Source organism: Crotalus tigris, unplaced genomic scaffold, assembly GCF_016545835.1.
Source record: "Crotalus tigris isolate CLP2741 ecotype Arizona unplaced genomic scaffold, ASM1654583v1 scf7180000019173.45859301935:6455823, whole genome shotgun sequence".
NCBI lineage: Eukaryota > Metazoa > Chordata > Lepidosauria > Squamata > Viperidae > Crotalus > Crotalus tigris.
In genome coordinates this window covers 2366080-2380140 of record NW_024097414.1, presented here as the reverse complement: position 1 = coordinate 2380140, position 14061 = coordinate 2366080, and the positions used below count along the sequence as shown (strand labels likewise).

The 14061-nt window shown below is 42.7% G+C and overlaps 1 protein-coding gene across 1 annotated transcript in view; it reads right to left on the bottom strand.

Moving 5' to 3' along the window:
* Nucleotides 1-2408: 2408 nt before the first annotated feature.
* The window catches only part of VPS35L (VPS35 endosomal protein sorting factor like), a 36247-nt gene continuing 24594 nt past the window's right edge, over nucleotides 2409-14061 (bottom strand). Inside the window, exons 23-31 of the mRNA XM_039360718.1 lie at nucleotides 13182-13245; nucleotides 12065-12163; nucleotides 10744-10821; nucleotides 10248-10362; nucleotides 6546-6685; nucleotides 6041-6206; nucleotides 5603-5721; nucleotides 3402-3548; nucleotides 2409-2766 (exon numbers count right to left, since the gene is read on the bottom strand). Coding sequence (XP_039216652.1) covers nucleotides 2668-2766; nucleotides 3402-3548; nucleotides 5603-5721; nucleotides 6041-6206; nucleotides 6546-6685; nucleotides 10248-10362; nucleotides 10744-10821; nucleotides 12065-12163; nucleotides 13182-13245 — 1027 coding nt within the window. The 3' untranslated portion in view covers nucleotides 2409-2667. The remainder of the gene's footprint in view (nucleotides 2767-3401; nucleotides 3549-5602; nucleotides 5722-6040; nucleotides 6207-6545; nucleotides 6686-10247; nucleotides 10363-10743; nucleotides 10822-12064; nucleotides 12164-13181; nucleotides 13246-14061) is intronic.

Genomic DNA, 14061 nt, shown 5'->3' with positions numbered 1-14061 from the left:
TCTTTCTCAAGTGGTATCTCAGAGTAAATGTCCTACAAAGGAGATTATAATCTTTATGCTTGGCCAAGATGCATTTCTGCATGGGGCCGCCTTTGAAGACCATCCAGCAGTTGCAGCTAGTCCAGGAGACACCAGGACCTATTTGTAGTGTGTGGTCCTTAATGCTCTCTGAGCTGGGTGGTTTTTTTGCAGACGTTTCATGACCCAACTAGGTAACATCAGTGCTAGAAGAGTGGGGTTTGCTCTCTCTTTATACAGAAGTGGTTTGAGTAAAGAGTATCTAGTCAAGAAACTTCCAATGCAGAAAATCAAATAGTAAACAGCCAAGAAGAAACTCGCAAACACTGACAGGATAAGCCACCTGTATATAAACAGAGGGCAAACCCCACTCCCTGCTGGCATTCATGATGTTATCTAGTTATAATAATAATAAAGTTGGAAGGGACCTTGGAGGTCATCTAGTCCAGTGGTTCTCAACTTGTGGGTTGGGACCCCATTTGGGGTAGAACGACCATTTCACGTTGTTTCGCCAAACAACGCAGTCCTCCATTTTTTCCCCCTTTTCCTTAGCTGTGCTACTCCCTTTTATTCTATTGGCTTTTGAAAGCCAATAGGAATTGTCCAGGCTGTCTCTGCCCAGCTGAGCCCACCAAAAGTCCCATTCTGCAAACGGTGCTGCATCAGTTGAGTAGTCCTCGACTTACGACCGGTTGAGTAGTCTTCGACTTACAACCGGCTGGGGGTCGCGGCATTAAAAAGGTTGAGAACCACTGATATAGTCCAAGCCCCTGTTCAGGCAGGAAACCCTATACCATTTCAGACAAGTGGCTGTCCAGTCTCTTCTTAAAAACTTCCAGTGTTGGAGCATCCACAACTTCTGGAGGGAGGTTGTTCCACTGGTTAATTGTTATCACTGTCAGGAAAGTTCTAGGTTGCTTCTCTCTTTGGTTAGTTTCCATCCGTTGCTTCTTGTCCTTCCTTCAGGCGCTTTGGAGAACAGCTTAACTCTTCTTTGTGGCAGCCCCTGAGATACTGCAACACTGCTGTCATGTCCCTCCTCGTCCTTCTCTTCATTAAACTACTACACATACCCAATTCCAGCAGCCTTTCCTTGTATGTTTTAGCCTCCAGTCCCCTGATCATCATTGTTCCTCTTCTCTGCACTCTTTCTAGAGTCTCAACAGATTGGGTAATGAAACATCTGTAAGCAACCAACCAATCTGAGAACACCAAGAGTCCCATATCCTTTAGTCTCGTGGCCTTGTTTATTCTCCTCTGTGTCACACATCCCTCCCTTCACTTGGTATGACATCTCCTTTTCCCTTCGGACCCTTCCTCAAATCTAGCCTTAACATTTATACAAAATCAAGGTTAAAACGGAGATGAATGGCTTATTTTGAAGGCCAACTTCTGCAGTTTGGAATTTATTTTTGCTTTGTATGGAGGCATTGAACCAATCTGCACATTTTTCTCTGTACTAAAATGCTGCTCCTCCGTTCTCAAAGGATTACATCATCCAGCAATTTAAAGGCAAAAACCTCTTCACTCACTCCCTGGCAATTATAATTAAAAAGCAGATGAAGACTGCATCATAGTAACCAAGCACCATGATTACAAAAAAGAAAAAAAAACCCAAACAGCTAAGAACTGCTCAGAAAGATTAGTACTAAATATAAATGCCTCCTATCCATTGTTTTTAAAAAATGCATTTTAAAAGAAATGTGTTGTGAATAACTGATCTGTGCTGCAAACAATAGTTTCCACTACTTAACAGAATAAGACAGTTGGAAGGGACCTTGGAGGTCATCTAGTCCAATCCCCCGCTCAGGCAGGAAACCCTGTACCATTCCAGACAAATGGCTGTCCAGTTTCTTCTTAAAAACTTCCAGCGTTGGAACATTCAGAGCTTCTGGAGGCAGGTTGTTCCACTGGTTAATTGTTCTAACTGTCAGGAAGTTTCTCCTTAGTTCTAGATTGCTTCTCTCCTTGATTAGTTTCCATCCGTTGCTTCATGTCCTGCCTTCAGGGGCTTTGGAGAAGAGCTTGACTCCCTCTTCTTTGGGGCAGCCCCTGAGATATTGGAACGCTGCTATCATGTCTCCCCTTGTTCTTCTTTTCATTAAAGTAGACAGAATGTTTGGGATAGATAGACTTTGCAGGGTCTTTCCCAAATGTTAACTTTTTTCTCAACTGAGCTTTCTTGAATGGGTGGTTTCAAAGCACACACTTTAAAGACAAGAAATAATTCTAGCTTATCCCTTTCCTAAAGCCAGTAAGTACTGCCTTTCTCCTTGGTCTTGCCAACCCAAATCCTCATCTTTCTTTCCTTTGCAAGTCCGCCAAATTTGGATTTAAAAGTTATTTTTTCCACTCCGCAATGATTAAGATAGTATTTCATTGACCCAACATTAACATTAAAGTCAACGTTTTAATGATTAACAGCTGTGTAGTGGGAACAAAACCTCATTTAAAAAAAAAAAAAAAGATGACTGCATCACCAGGAAATTTTACTTTTTGTTCTCCAACCAAGTAAATCTATCGTGCACCGAGGGACCTTTTAAAGCAAAAAGATAACAAATTCTGATAATACTCTACAAGGCAGCCTGGGCATTTAAAGGGCCTGGAAAACTACCTTTTCAGGGAGGTAATTGCACGGATTGACATCCATTAAGTTCTTGACTGCAAAGGGAGCCGTAGTGCCAGCTCTGTGAAGTGGCTGAATTCAGGGTGTTTACTCTGCAGCTTGATGTATTCCAAGGTTTTGACCTAGAAAGGGGAAAAACGGAGGAAAAACAGTGAACGTTGAATTGTTCTGCATCTCTGCCTCAGCCTAAAGGGTGTTTTTAAGGTCCAGTGATTCAGGCATAAAATTATTATCCAGATTTCTTTTTTCAACAATAAAACTTGACAACTGGGTTAAGTGAAAGGCTACACAGAGGGAAAAGCTCATTGTATCAAGTCAAGGGCTTGTTTTATGAACTAAAAAAAGGTTGCAAATAGCAACAGCTCTTAGACTTATATACCGCTCCATAGTGCTATACAGCATTCCGAGCGGTTTATAAATATCAGCATCATACCTCCAAGAATCTGGGTCCTCATTTTACTGACATCGGAAGGACGGAAGGCTGAGTCAATATAGCAATAGCACTTAGACTTATATATCGCTTCACAGTGCTTTATAGCCCTCTCTAAGCAGTTTATAGAGTCAGCCTGTTGCCCCCAACAATCTGGAGCCTCATTTTACCGACCTCGGAAGGAGGGAAGGCTGAGTCAACCTTGAGCCGGTGAGGATTGAACACCTGGCAGTGAGCAGAGTTAGCCTGCAATCCTGCATTCTAACCACTACGCCACCACGGCTCTTTTCTCATCAGGGTCCCCCAGGGCCTTAGGTCTCTCCTTACTGTGGTTTTGGTGTCCGCAAAGCCGTGTTTCTGAGCCAGGTTCCACAGGTTGACGGCCAGCTGGTTGAGTTTGTTGTTCTTCAGATCAGCATGAGCCAAGAGGCTACTGAAGAAGCTGAGGGCCAGGTGACTTTGGCGCTTTAGAGTCTGCCGATAAGAAGAAGAAAAGGATTGGTTGGGGGAACAGCTAAGCAATACAGGTAATCCTTGACTTACAAACGTTCATTTATTGAGCAAAGTTCCCATGGGACTGAAGAGAGTGACAAATGACACTTAGGACCGTTGCAGCATCCCCAGTCACGTGATCAAAATTCAGGCCCTTCTGCAATCTGCATGTATTTATAACAGTTGCAGCATCCCGGGGTCATACAGTCGCTGTCTGCAGCGTTTCCAGCCGGCTTCTGACAAGTTAACATCCGTAGCCGGATTTCCTTAATGGTGATTCACTTAACAAACGTAGTGATTCACTCAACAACCATGACAGGGGTTGTAAAATCAGGCGTGCCTTGCTTAGCAGTGGAAATTCCGGGCTCAAGTGTGCTCGTAAGTCGAGGACTATCTGTATGCAAAATTGCAAATCACTTTTTACAGACTACAGGAAAGATTGGTGTTTCCTTCACAATGATTACGCCACTAGTTTCAAAGAGGTTCACCACAATCACAGTTAAAGATGTTACTCTCTTCTTGTTTGGCCAGAGTTATTTCACCAGCCAACCAATCGGTGCAGGCGAGTAGGCCATCCGGCGTCCTTCGGATGTTTGCTAATAAAGTTCCCCAATCTCTTGCCATTGGCCATATCTATTTAACACACAAATAAAGAAATCCTGGAAAAAGGACAGAGGAGTCAAAGTGTGAAACACCGAGAAGGGACCAGATGCCTAGTTTTGCAATCATACTTGCTAAATTTGGGGGGAAATGCCATGGCAAACTCAACCGAGCCCCCGTGTGGAAGACCAAAGGCAGTTTCTGAAGTCTCCCTTTGTGGGGATGTGCACTTCCCTGGGCAAAGCTTGGAAAGGAACCCAGGAAGTCCTCAGCTGAGAGTTAACCAGCCGTCTCCTCAAGCCCTGACATCCATCGAAAAATTCTTTCTTTGAGAGGAGTTGGCAAAGCGATCACGGTTGACCAGCCCCATCAATTAACATGTTTCACACTTCACTGGAACTCTCTTTAAATTCAGCCAGCCTTAACTGTCGCCCAGGGAAGGTGTGAGTTAAGTACAGAAGCAGACGGAGAAAACAAATGTAGCACCCCTGCCAAAATGCAGTCAGCTGGATTGCTGCGGTGTGCTCCACACGGGGCTTCCATTGAAGACCGTCCGGAAGCTCGAGCTGGTCCAGAGGGCAGCAGTGCAGATACAGGGAGTCCCAAAATTTCCGTCGCTAAGCGAGACAGTTCTTGAGTTTTGCCCCCTTCGTGACCTTTCTGGCCACAGTTATTAAGTAAATCACTGCAGTTGTTAAGTTAGTAACACCGTTGTTAAGTGCCTCGTTGACTTTGTCAATGCAAAAGGGGATCCCAGGACACTGCACCTGTCATAAATGTGAGTCTGTGGTCAAGTGTCTGAATTTTGATCACGTGACTGCGGGGAGGCTGCACATGGTTTTAAGTGTGAAAAACGATCACAACTCACCTTTTTCAGTGCCATTGTAACTTCAGTCACTAAATGAATGGTTGTAAGTCAAGGACCACCTGTAGTTATGGGTACACCTTGATACGGCCATATCCAACCAGTACTGGGCAAGCCGCATTGATTCCCATATAGTTTCTGGGTGGAATTCTCAAAATTCAGAAACCTGCCCAAACATAGATCATCCTTATACCAGTTTCCCCAACCTGGACAACCTCTAGGCGTGTGGACTTCAATTCCCAGAATTCTCATCAATGATCATGCCGGGCAGTGGAATTCTGGGATCTGAAATCTGCACAACTGGACGTTGCCACGGATATGAAACACTGCCTTATACTGCGGTGAGAGAAAAGTTCGTGAATCCTTTTAGAACTCTCCATATTCCGCACTACAGAGACTTGCAACTTGGCTTAATCAAGTTTCACAGATAAGGGATTCTGATTAAAGAGCACGCAAATCTGGGTTCCATGTCAGGCTAGATAGACAAAAGCAGGAAAAAAAGGTTATTTTTTTTTTTCAGTATGAAGCTGTCAACACTTCATTTCACTGCTTGTGTGAAGCTCCTTCTCACCTCATCTTTTCCAAGATTCTTCAAATGCTCCAAGATTTGGCTTATCACTGTTTCACACAACCTGTTCGTTTCTGCCAAAAATTTAGTGTCTCCCCCATACAAGGTGTCATTAGAATCAACTGGGGAAAAAGATTAAATACGGAAAAGGAGGTCAGTAAGAATGTAGGAGGCTAACCATATGAAAAATAAAATAAGCTGAAATAAACCTGGTAAGTAAGAATTGAGAAGGCTAACCATAAATAAAATACACTAAAATTTGGAATAAACCTGGTAAATTCAATGGCTAACCATATATGACATAAAACTAAAATCTGGAATAAACCTAGCAAATAAGAATTTAGAAGGCTAACCCTATCTAAAATAAAATAAAAAGCTGAAGTATACCTAACAATTGAGGAACCTTCTGCTACCATCTCCCTCCCTTGCCTTCTTTCTCACCTTTGTCTATGTGATAGATGTAGGTCTCCTGACTCATTGCAGAGAGAAGATGCACCACATTGGTGTAAATTTTGACTTTATCATCGCTGTTATCTTCCCAAGTGTAATCCTGGATAACGTTGAGCAAGCCTCGCACAAGGAACAACACACCTTGTTCAGGATGGTCCTAGGGAACAAAGATGGATGAGGTATTCCCACATATTAAGGGACTGAGCCACCCTCTTTGCATTTGAAGAATTGTATTCACTTCTTTTCTTTTTAACTTCTCAGAGAGAGAGAGAGAGATAAATTTTAATTTATTTTATCTTTATCTGGCTGCTGATTTATGGCTGCAATAGAGGAGTGATTTGATTTGAAAGCAGTTTGCTTCTTCCTTCTAGCTCCCACACTTTCAGCCAGAAGGGAGGAAAACTGTCTGGTCTGAGCAGCTGGGCCAACCTGCAGCTGGCAATTGCTAACGGTGCAACTAGCTTCCTTATCAGCGTAAACCTCTTCTCCAACTTACAGGAACGATTAACAGAGTTGAAAAGAAGTTGCAGAGGAATTCCAAGAGATAGGCTTCCGAAGGCCGCAGCTTCCCATCTACGCTGATCATCTTGGGAACCTCAGGAACCAGGCTGATCGCTGCTTTGAAAAAGGCATCCGCTATAAAGAGATCATAGTTGGGGGTCTTATTAGCACAGGGCTCTTCAAACTTGGCAACTTTAAGACTTGTAGACTTCAACTCCCTAAAACACTGGCAGCTTTAGGGAGAAATTGTAACTCTAAGCATCTGAACCAGCTAAGGTTGAAAAGATCTTTCTGAAATCCAAAAGTTTCATGAGAATGAACTAAAAAGAAAAGGAGAAAAGGAACTAGCTCGTGCTCATTAAATTAATGGATTGGGCTACTACTTATGTCTTAAATTTCAACAGCTCATTTCCCAGAACACAAGGCTTTATTGTCTTCCTAAAGATTATTAAGGCATAAGTCACAGAATGTATGAATGTCAGCCTCATTGTGGTTCTAAAAATATGCACAATCTTGAATCTAGACTATAATCATATCAGAGGACAAATTCAATTTTGCCACCAGGAAAATGTTCTACTTGCACACTGTTAAGTATCTAATTCCATCAACAAGAATGTTTGGGGCTTCTAAAATTACGCCCCTCCCTTATCTTTTTTAAGTGTAGCTTTCATCCATTCACTTATCCCACCTCAATTCACTTTAGGTAAAAAATAACAATTAGGGACAAACATTTGGGTACATCAGAGTTAACAATTTGCATTAAGAGCTCAGAGCTCCGTGTTATCGCTAAGTCAAACAACGCAATTAGCATTCTGAAGGCAGACATCTGACTCAAGTTGCTGCAAGCAAAAAGGGTGTAATTAAGATCAGCCTCTCATCATGGGATGATTTCACTTTTCACATAAACCACAGCGCCTGTATAGACCCAAAGTGATGGAAATGGTGGTAGGACTCCAATTGCGAATAAGCCTGGATCAAACCGTGATTGTCCACAAGGGAGGCCAAGGCCAGCTGCATGCCAAGTGAACCAATCTGATGAAATAGAAGGAGAAGTCGTAGTCCACACATCTTTAGGTTGCCAAGATTGAAATGTAGACATTTTGTCCTGCATTTCTCTAGAGCAGGCATGTCAAACTGCCGGCCTATGGGCCGGATGCATCACGACAAAACTGCGCCCACCTCATTGCCAGTAATGGGGAAAAAGTCGCAATACGTCGTGCGACGTCGTGAGTTGGACATGCCTGCTCTAGAGCCAGTGTCAAACAAGCATATAAAACCAGATAACCAGGATTGGACTGCAAAACTCCAAAGGACCCTGGACAGCATTGAAAACAGAAGCTGCAATTCGAGTCCACTTTCCAAAGCTAATTTTTATTGTCTTTAGAATTGTTTTTAATTCTCCCAGCCTCCTGCAAAGAGAGAGCATGTGAACATTCGGAGCAAACAAGCGCACCCACAAATTATTGGGGAGGGAACAACAACAACAGCAACAGCAATGAAGCCCTCACAGCTGGTGGGTGCTGAAAAGTGACTTCATGCGGGCTTGTCCACAAATAAATACAAAACGTCCCTCCCTGACTAAATCTATTGTTTTTAAAATGCGCCTGGATGGTACAGTCAGCTTTACTTTAAACCCCTCTGTTCTCATGATGCCCGCCAAATGACGCCTAAACAAAGGAAGCCGCAGCTTTGCAGGAAAGAGCTTAGTCAGTATCCCACATCAGCTTGTTTGTCTTTACCGCTGGAATTTGCTCGTAAGTGTGCAATGCTGACAACATTTGTTATTTGCCTGAATAGAGTAGGATCCAGTTCTCCTTTGCAAAGGCCAGGAACCATCTAAATCAGAGGTCCCCAACCTTTTGGGCACCAGGGAACAGTTCCTGCATCCAGTTTTGGTCACCACGATGTAAAAAAGATGTTGAGGTTCTAGAAAGAGTGCAGAGAAGAGCAACAAAGATGATCAGGGGACTGGAGGCTAAAACATATAAGGAACGGTTGCTGGAATTGAAAATGTCTAGTCTAATGAAGAGAAGGACGAGAGGGGACATTATACCAGCCTTCCAGTATCTCAGGAGCTGCCACAAAGAAGAGGGAGTCAAGCTATTCTCCAAAGCACCTGAAGGCAGGACAAGAAGCAACAGATGGAAACTTATCAAGGAGAGAAGCAACCTAGAACTAAGGAGAAACTTCCTGACAGTTAGAACAATTAACCAGTGGAACAACCTGCCTCCAGAAGTTATTATTATTATTATAGGATTTTTCACAGACCGGAGAGTGCGTGGTTTTGTGTGCTGCCCGCATCCCACGGATGGGGCTTTGCTTGTTTGTGTGGACCGGTTGCTGGCATGCCAAGGCCCGGTACTGGTTCACGGACCAGGGGTTGGGGACCCCTGATCTAAATTATAGACAAAATCCTGGGACCCTGTAACTTTCTCCCTCTTTTACATGCCTCATCACACACAAACCTGATTCTAAGAGAATTAATCATATTTTTTTTAAAAAAATATTTAACTGAAATCTTTTGTTTTTCTTCCAAAAATTTCAATCCACTGCTTTGGAGTCCTGCTTTCAAACAAACCCTGCTTTGTCCATTCTTTGAATCTCTCCCTTCAGACAAGATAAAGGGAACAATTACCTTTGGGTTGTTTCCTAGAATATTTGCAGGTTTATTATTATTTTTTTCTGGTTTTGCAGCTTTTTTTTTCTTTCAAAAGAATCAGAGGAGGAAAGAAACAAGATAGGCCATTACAAAGAAAATTGTTTTGCACTGCTTCTGATTGGACAACTGCATGAGAAAATGTAGAGGGGGTAGAGAAAAGAAAGCACTTTAATTAGGGAGATGCCTAATGTCTCTCTCTTCTTTATCTGTTTGCAAGGGACACTGTTTTGTGTTTTCGTTTTTAACGCCTTGTCCAAAATGCAGTCCTATTTATTTTTCTTCCCTTAGTTGCCCAATTATTTTAACTTCCTTTGTTTTTTATAGTCTGATAAACTAAATCGTTCGTTCAGTTGCGCTCTTTAAAAAGAAAACATAAAGAATACACAACCCTTACACCTTGACGATTCCAAACACCAGGTCCTGCTATTGCAGAATTTTTCCCTGCTGTATATTATTATAGTGGTCCTTCATTTACGCTCAAAAACTGAGGCCAAGAATTTCTGTTCCTAAGCAAGACAGTTGTTAAATGAGACATGCAGTCATTAAGGCAAATCCAATTTCCCCTACTGACTTTGCCTCTCGGAAGCCAGCTGGGAAGGTCGCACACGGTGATCACATGACCCTGGGACACCGCAATTCTTGTTAAAAAGATGCTGTTGCGGAGCAGCCAAATTTTGATCAGGTGACTACAGAGATGCTACGATGGTCATAAGTGGTGAGAACCAGCTATAAGTCACTTTTTTCAGTGCCCTTGTAACTTCAAACGGTCGCTAAACAAATGGTTGTAAGCTCAGGGCTACTTGTGTAGTAGAACTGTTTTACACCCACATATTCCCTCTGTCAAATGTCTCTCTTCTGCCAAGGAGTATTTCTCTAGCAAAGCCAATTGAACTCCGAGGATCTCGGTCAACAACCTTCTCAAACCCTTTACAGGGAAGAGTTAGAAGTCTGAGCAAGTCTCTTTTGTTTTGCCTCACTACTCTCTAGTTATTAACAACAATAACAATAACACCTTAGAAAACTCTGCAGCAGATTTACCTTGGGAAAGGCACTGATTAGCCAAAGCAACCTGTCCAGAGTGCAGGTACAAATTGAGACGAGTAAAAATGCTGGTCAGCGATGGGATCGTTATGAAGCAGAAGGCAACACACGCCTAAAACGAGAAAAGTTTTCTGAAGATCAACCACAACCAGGTTTTTGAGATTCAGACTTTAACATTTAATGTTAACCACGTTAACATTTCCTGTATTTTATTTATTACGTTTATGTGTTGCCCATCCTACTCTGCAAAGCAACTCTTTATCTGACGTATAATGCAATGTAAATAACATAGCCTTACATTTCATGTAGTAAATATAGTATAATATAATAAAGGCTAAACCTGTTGGTAAAGTTTCTGCAGGTCTTTTAAAAGGTGGATCCAGAGACTGGAGAAGATGTAAATCGGACTGAGGTCTTTTCCCTTAACAAGGAGTCGTCAAACCAAGATTTAGGGCTAGCTCTCATCCACCAATTGTTCTATGTCTGCACTTACCCTGACAAATGCTGCAGTTTTTCTGGAATGATTCCCTTTCATTACTTTTCTTGTTTCCATCGCCAGCTGATTCACGCTCTGTTTTGGAAGATAACGTTACCGACGTGAACAACTCTGCATCCAGCCACTTATGGACTTAACAATACCACAAGCACTGATGATGTTACCTGGTTGGGTAATGAAATGTCTGCAGAAAACAAACAAGCTCAGAGAAAACCAAGCACCCCTCATTTCAACCCTGTGCTACAAATAGTCCCCTTTGTCAATAGCAAAAGCCTTTTACGGGACAGAGCTAGTTTAATTAGATTCGAGACTGAAGGAACGAAGAACTCCACACACAAGATATGCAAGGTGTATTTCATTCTGCACGAAAAAGATCAAAAACCTGTATAAAGATAGACCAAGCACATGTGGAGAACTGAAAGTAAATGAGGCTGGGCGAATTGCTCAGGTAGGTCAAAGGGATGCTGGAGTCTGAGAGTTTCAGTAGATGAGCGGTGACACTGCATCGTACATTAGTTGACTGAGAATAGTGTATCCTGTTTTTTCTTAACCCAAGAGGACAACCTGCATGGGGATGGGTGCAAAGAATCAGGACCATTTGTAAGGTTGCAGCATAGAACATTTATTCAAGCTTATAAAAAGGAATCTGGTCAACTAATGGTCAGCACTAAATTGATGCCCGATAACGGCCAAGGGAATTCAAAGGTGGGGGCTAGATTCGAATTTCTTGTGGCAATGCAAGGACTCTAAACTGATTACACTTTTAACTCCGTCTCCCATCTCTGCTTGCTCTTCTCCTACACATGGCCTCCATTAAAAGCTATTAAAAGGACTTGAGGACTTCAAGTCCCAGAATTATGAGAATTGAAGTCCACATCTCTAAAAGTTATCAGTGTTGAGAAACACTGCCCTAGACAGTGCAAATATGTAGAATTAAAAAGTAGAAACTGCTTTAAAGAACAACAGCCCAAAAGTAACATTCTTGAAGTGTGGCATCAGCTTACTGTCCTGGAATAGCAGCTCAGGTTATGCATTAGCAGGACCACATTGAGACCCAGATCCTCTCCGTGCTGCTAATTCAAAAGGAGAAGCAAACGATGCCACATCCAACTACCTGGTGCTGACTTTCGGCCTTTTATAGCAACCACTTTTCAACGTCTGATCTAACACAGTGTCCAAATCTTCCTTTGCTCCTGTTCAAACCTGGAGGAAATTGACCTTGCAGGGCTGAGAGAAATGTCAGGAAGGATCATGCACAAAAACTCTAAGGAGCAAAAAAATAGCTGTGCCACTAATTTGCCCGTCAAACTATGCTTACGTGAATGAGCTGGACCAGCACAGGTTCCAAGTTGCAAAACATGGATCTGGCTTCCACGTAAAAATTCAGCTGCTGCTCAAAATCCCGGCCAAACGATACCTGGGATTAAAGAGATTATTCATAGGGAGAGATGTGACCTCGGTGTCCGGTTACCCATTCTTTCCATTTTTATTGGCAGCGGGATCTCTAGGGAAAGAATTGCAAAGGAGCGCCTGTATCTCTGTACCTCCCTGCCCATTCAGAAAGCACTTTTTCTTTCTGCTTTCATTTAGAAATGAAGATTCTCCTCTTTCTCACACTCTAAGGAAAAATGAACATTTGGCATCTACAAGCCAAACAGGACCTCTTCCCACGGATCTTTTCTGTTCAACAGCAAGGGAAGCAACATATGATCTGTTCCTCCTCCAGATGAAGTTGGGAGGCTTGGATTCTGCACAGTCTAAAGAGGGGAAAGGTGAATTTAAAGACCTATAGCAGTGGTTCCCAACCTTTTTAATGCCGCGACCCCCAACCGGTCGTAAGTCGAGGACTACTCAACCGGTTGTAAGTCGAGGACTACTCAACTGGTGCAGCACCGTTTGCAGAATGGGACTTTTGGCGGGCTCAGTAGGGCAGAGACAGCCCGGACAATTCCTATTGGCTTTTGAAAGCCAATAGAATTAGACTCTATTCAAGAGGGTCTATTCTATTGGCTTTCAAAAGCCAATAGAATAAAAGGGAGTAGCACAGCTAAGGAAAAGGGGGGGGGGAAATGGCGGACTGTGTCGTTTGGCGACCCCCGTGAAATGGTAATTCAACCCCAAATGGGGTCCCAACCCACAGGTTGAGAACCACTGACCTATAGGGTCCATCACAACCACTAGGACGTCCTCCACAAAATGAGCCCAAACAAAGATTTAAAAGGCAGTACAACGAAAGAGGAGAGGCAGTTTGGTGTAATGGGAAGGCACCAGGATAGAAAATCAGGAGACTCTGAGTTCTAATCCGGCCAGCTAGAAAGAGGCAATGGCAAACCACTTCCAAAATTTTGCCAAAAAACCTCCAGGCGGTCACCAGGAGTCAACACTTGACTCAAAGGCACCTTCCCCCCCCCCCCAAGAACAAAACAGATTCTCACCATTCTTACAAATCCATTTATCAAAGAGGCCAGCGTCCGCTTTTCATCTTCCAGGGTCAGCGCGCTAGAAAAGAACATTTTAAAGCATCGGTTGTTTAAAAATACAGTGTTTGTGTAATCCCTTATAGGTCTATGGGTCATTCTCGACAAAGCGCCTACATTTTTGATCATGTGATCACGAGGATGCTGCCACGATCACAAGTGTGAAAACCTGTTCGAAGTCACTTTTTTCTGTGCTGTTGTAAACCTTTGAAGGCTGGAATCTGAGCAAAAAACTTGGGAGAAGCATTCGAACTGTGAATAATTCTAAAGTACTATTTTAAACAACAGATGGCTTAGGGCAACTGTCTTATTATTGCACATGTTGTGAGTTACAACAAAAATCTTAATAGACTCAACATTGGATTTATAGTTACGGGCATGGAAATACATTTGTTTCTGCAGATTGGGAGACATTCATTCAAAAAATAATTGATTTTACATTTGTTTAAATTCAATTCTTGGACTTAAGCAAGCAAAGGGAGTGGGAAGCCTGGATTTTGTTTCCAGTGTTGGCAAAAAACTCCCAGGGAGATTGACTTTGCATCCCGGGCAAAGTTGAGATGTGGTAATATGCAACAGACTTAACATACAAGCTTCTGAAAAGCACGCGCACACACACGCACACACACACACACACACACACACTCCGTCAGTAGGGGAACAGATAGTATCTCTGCTAGGCAGACTGAAAAAGTATATTTCTGGCAAGGGTATAGCAAGGACAAGAGTTCCTTCTTGATCATACTTACTTGGCCACAAATATTCTGGCATCACAAGTCATTCACAGAATATAAAACGTAGAACCATAAGGCTGAAAGGGACCTCAGAGGCCTTCTAG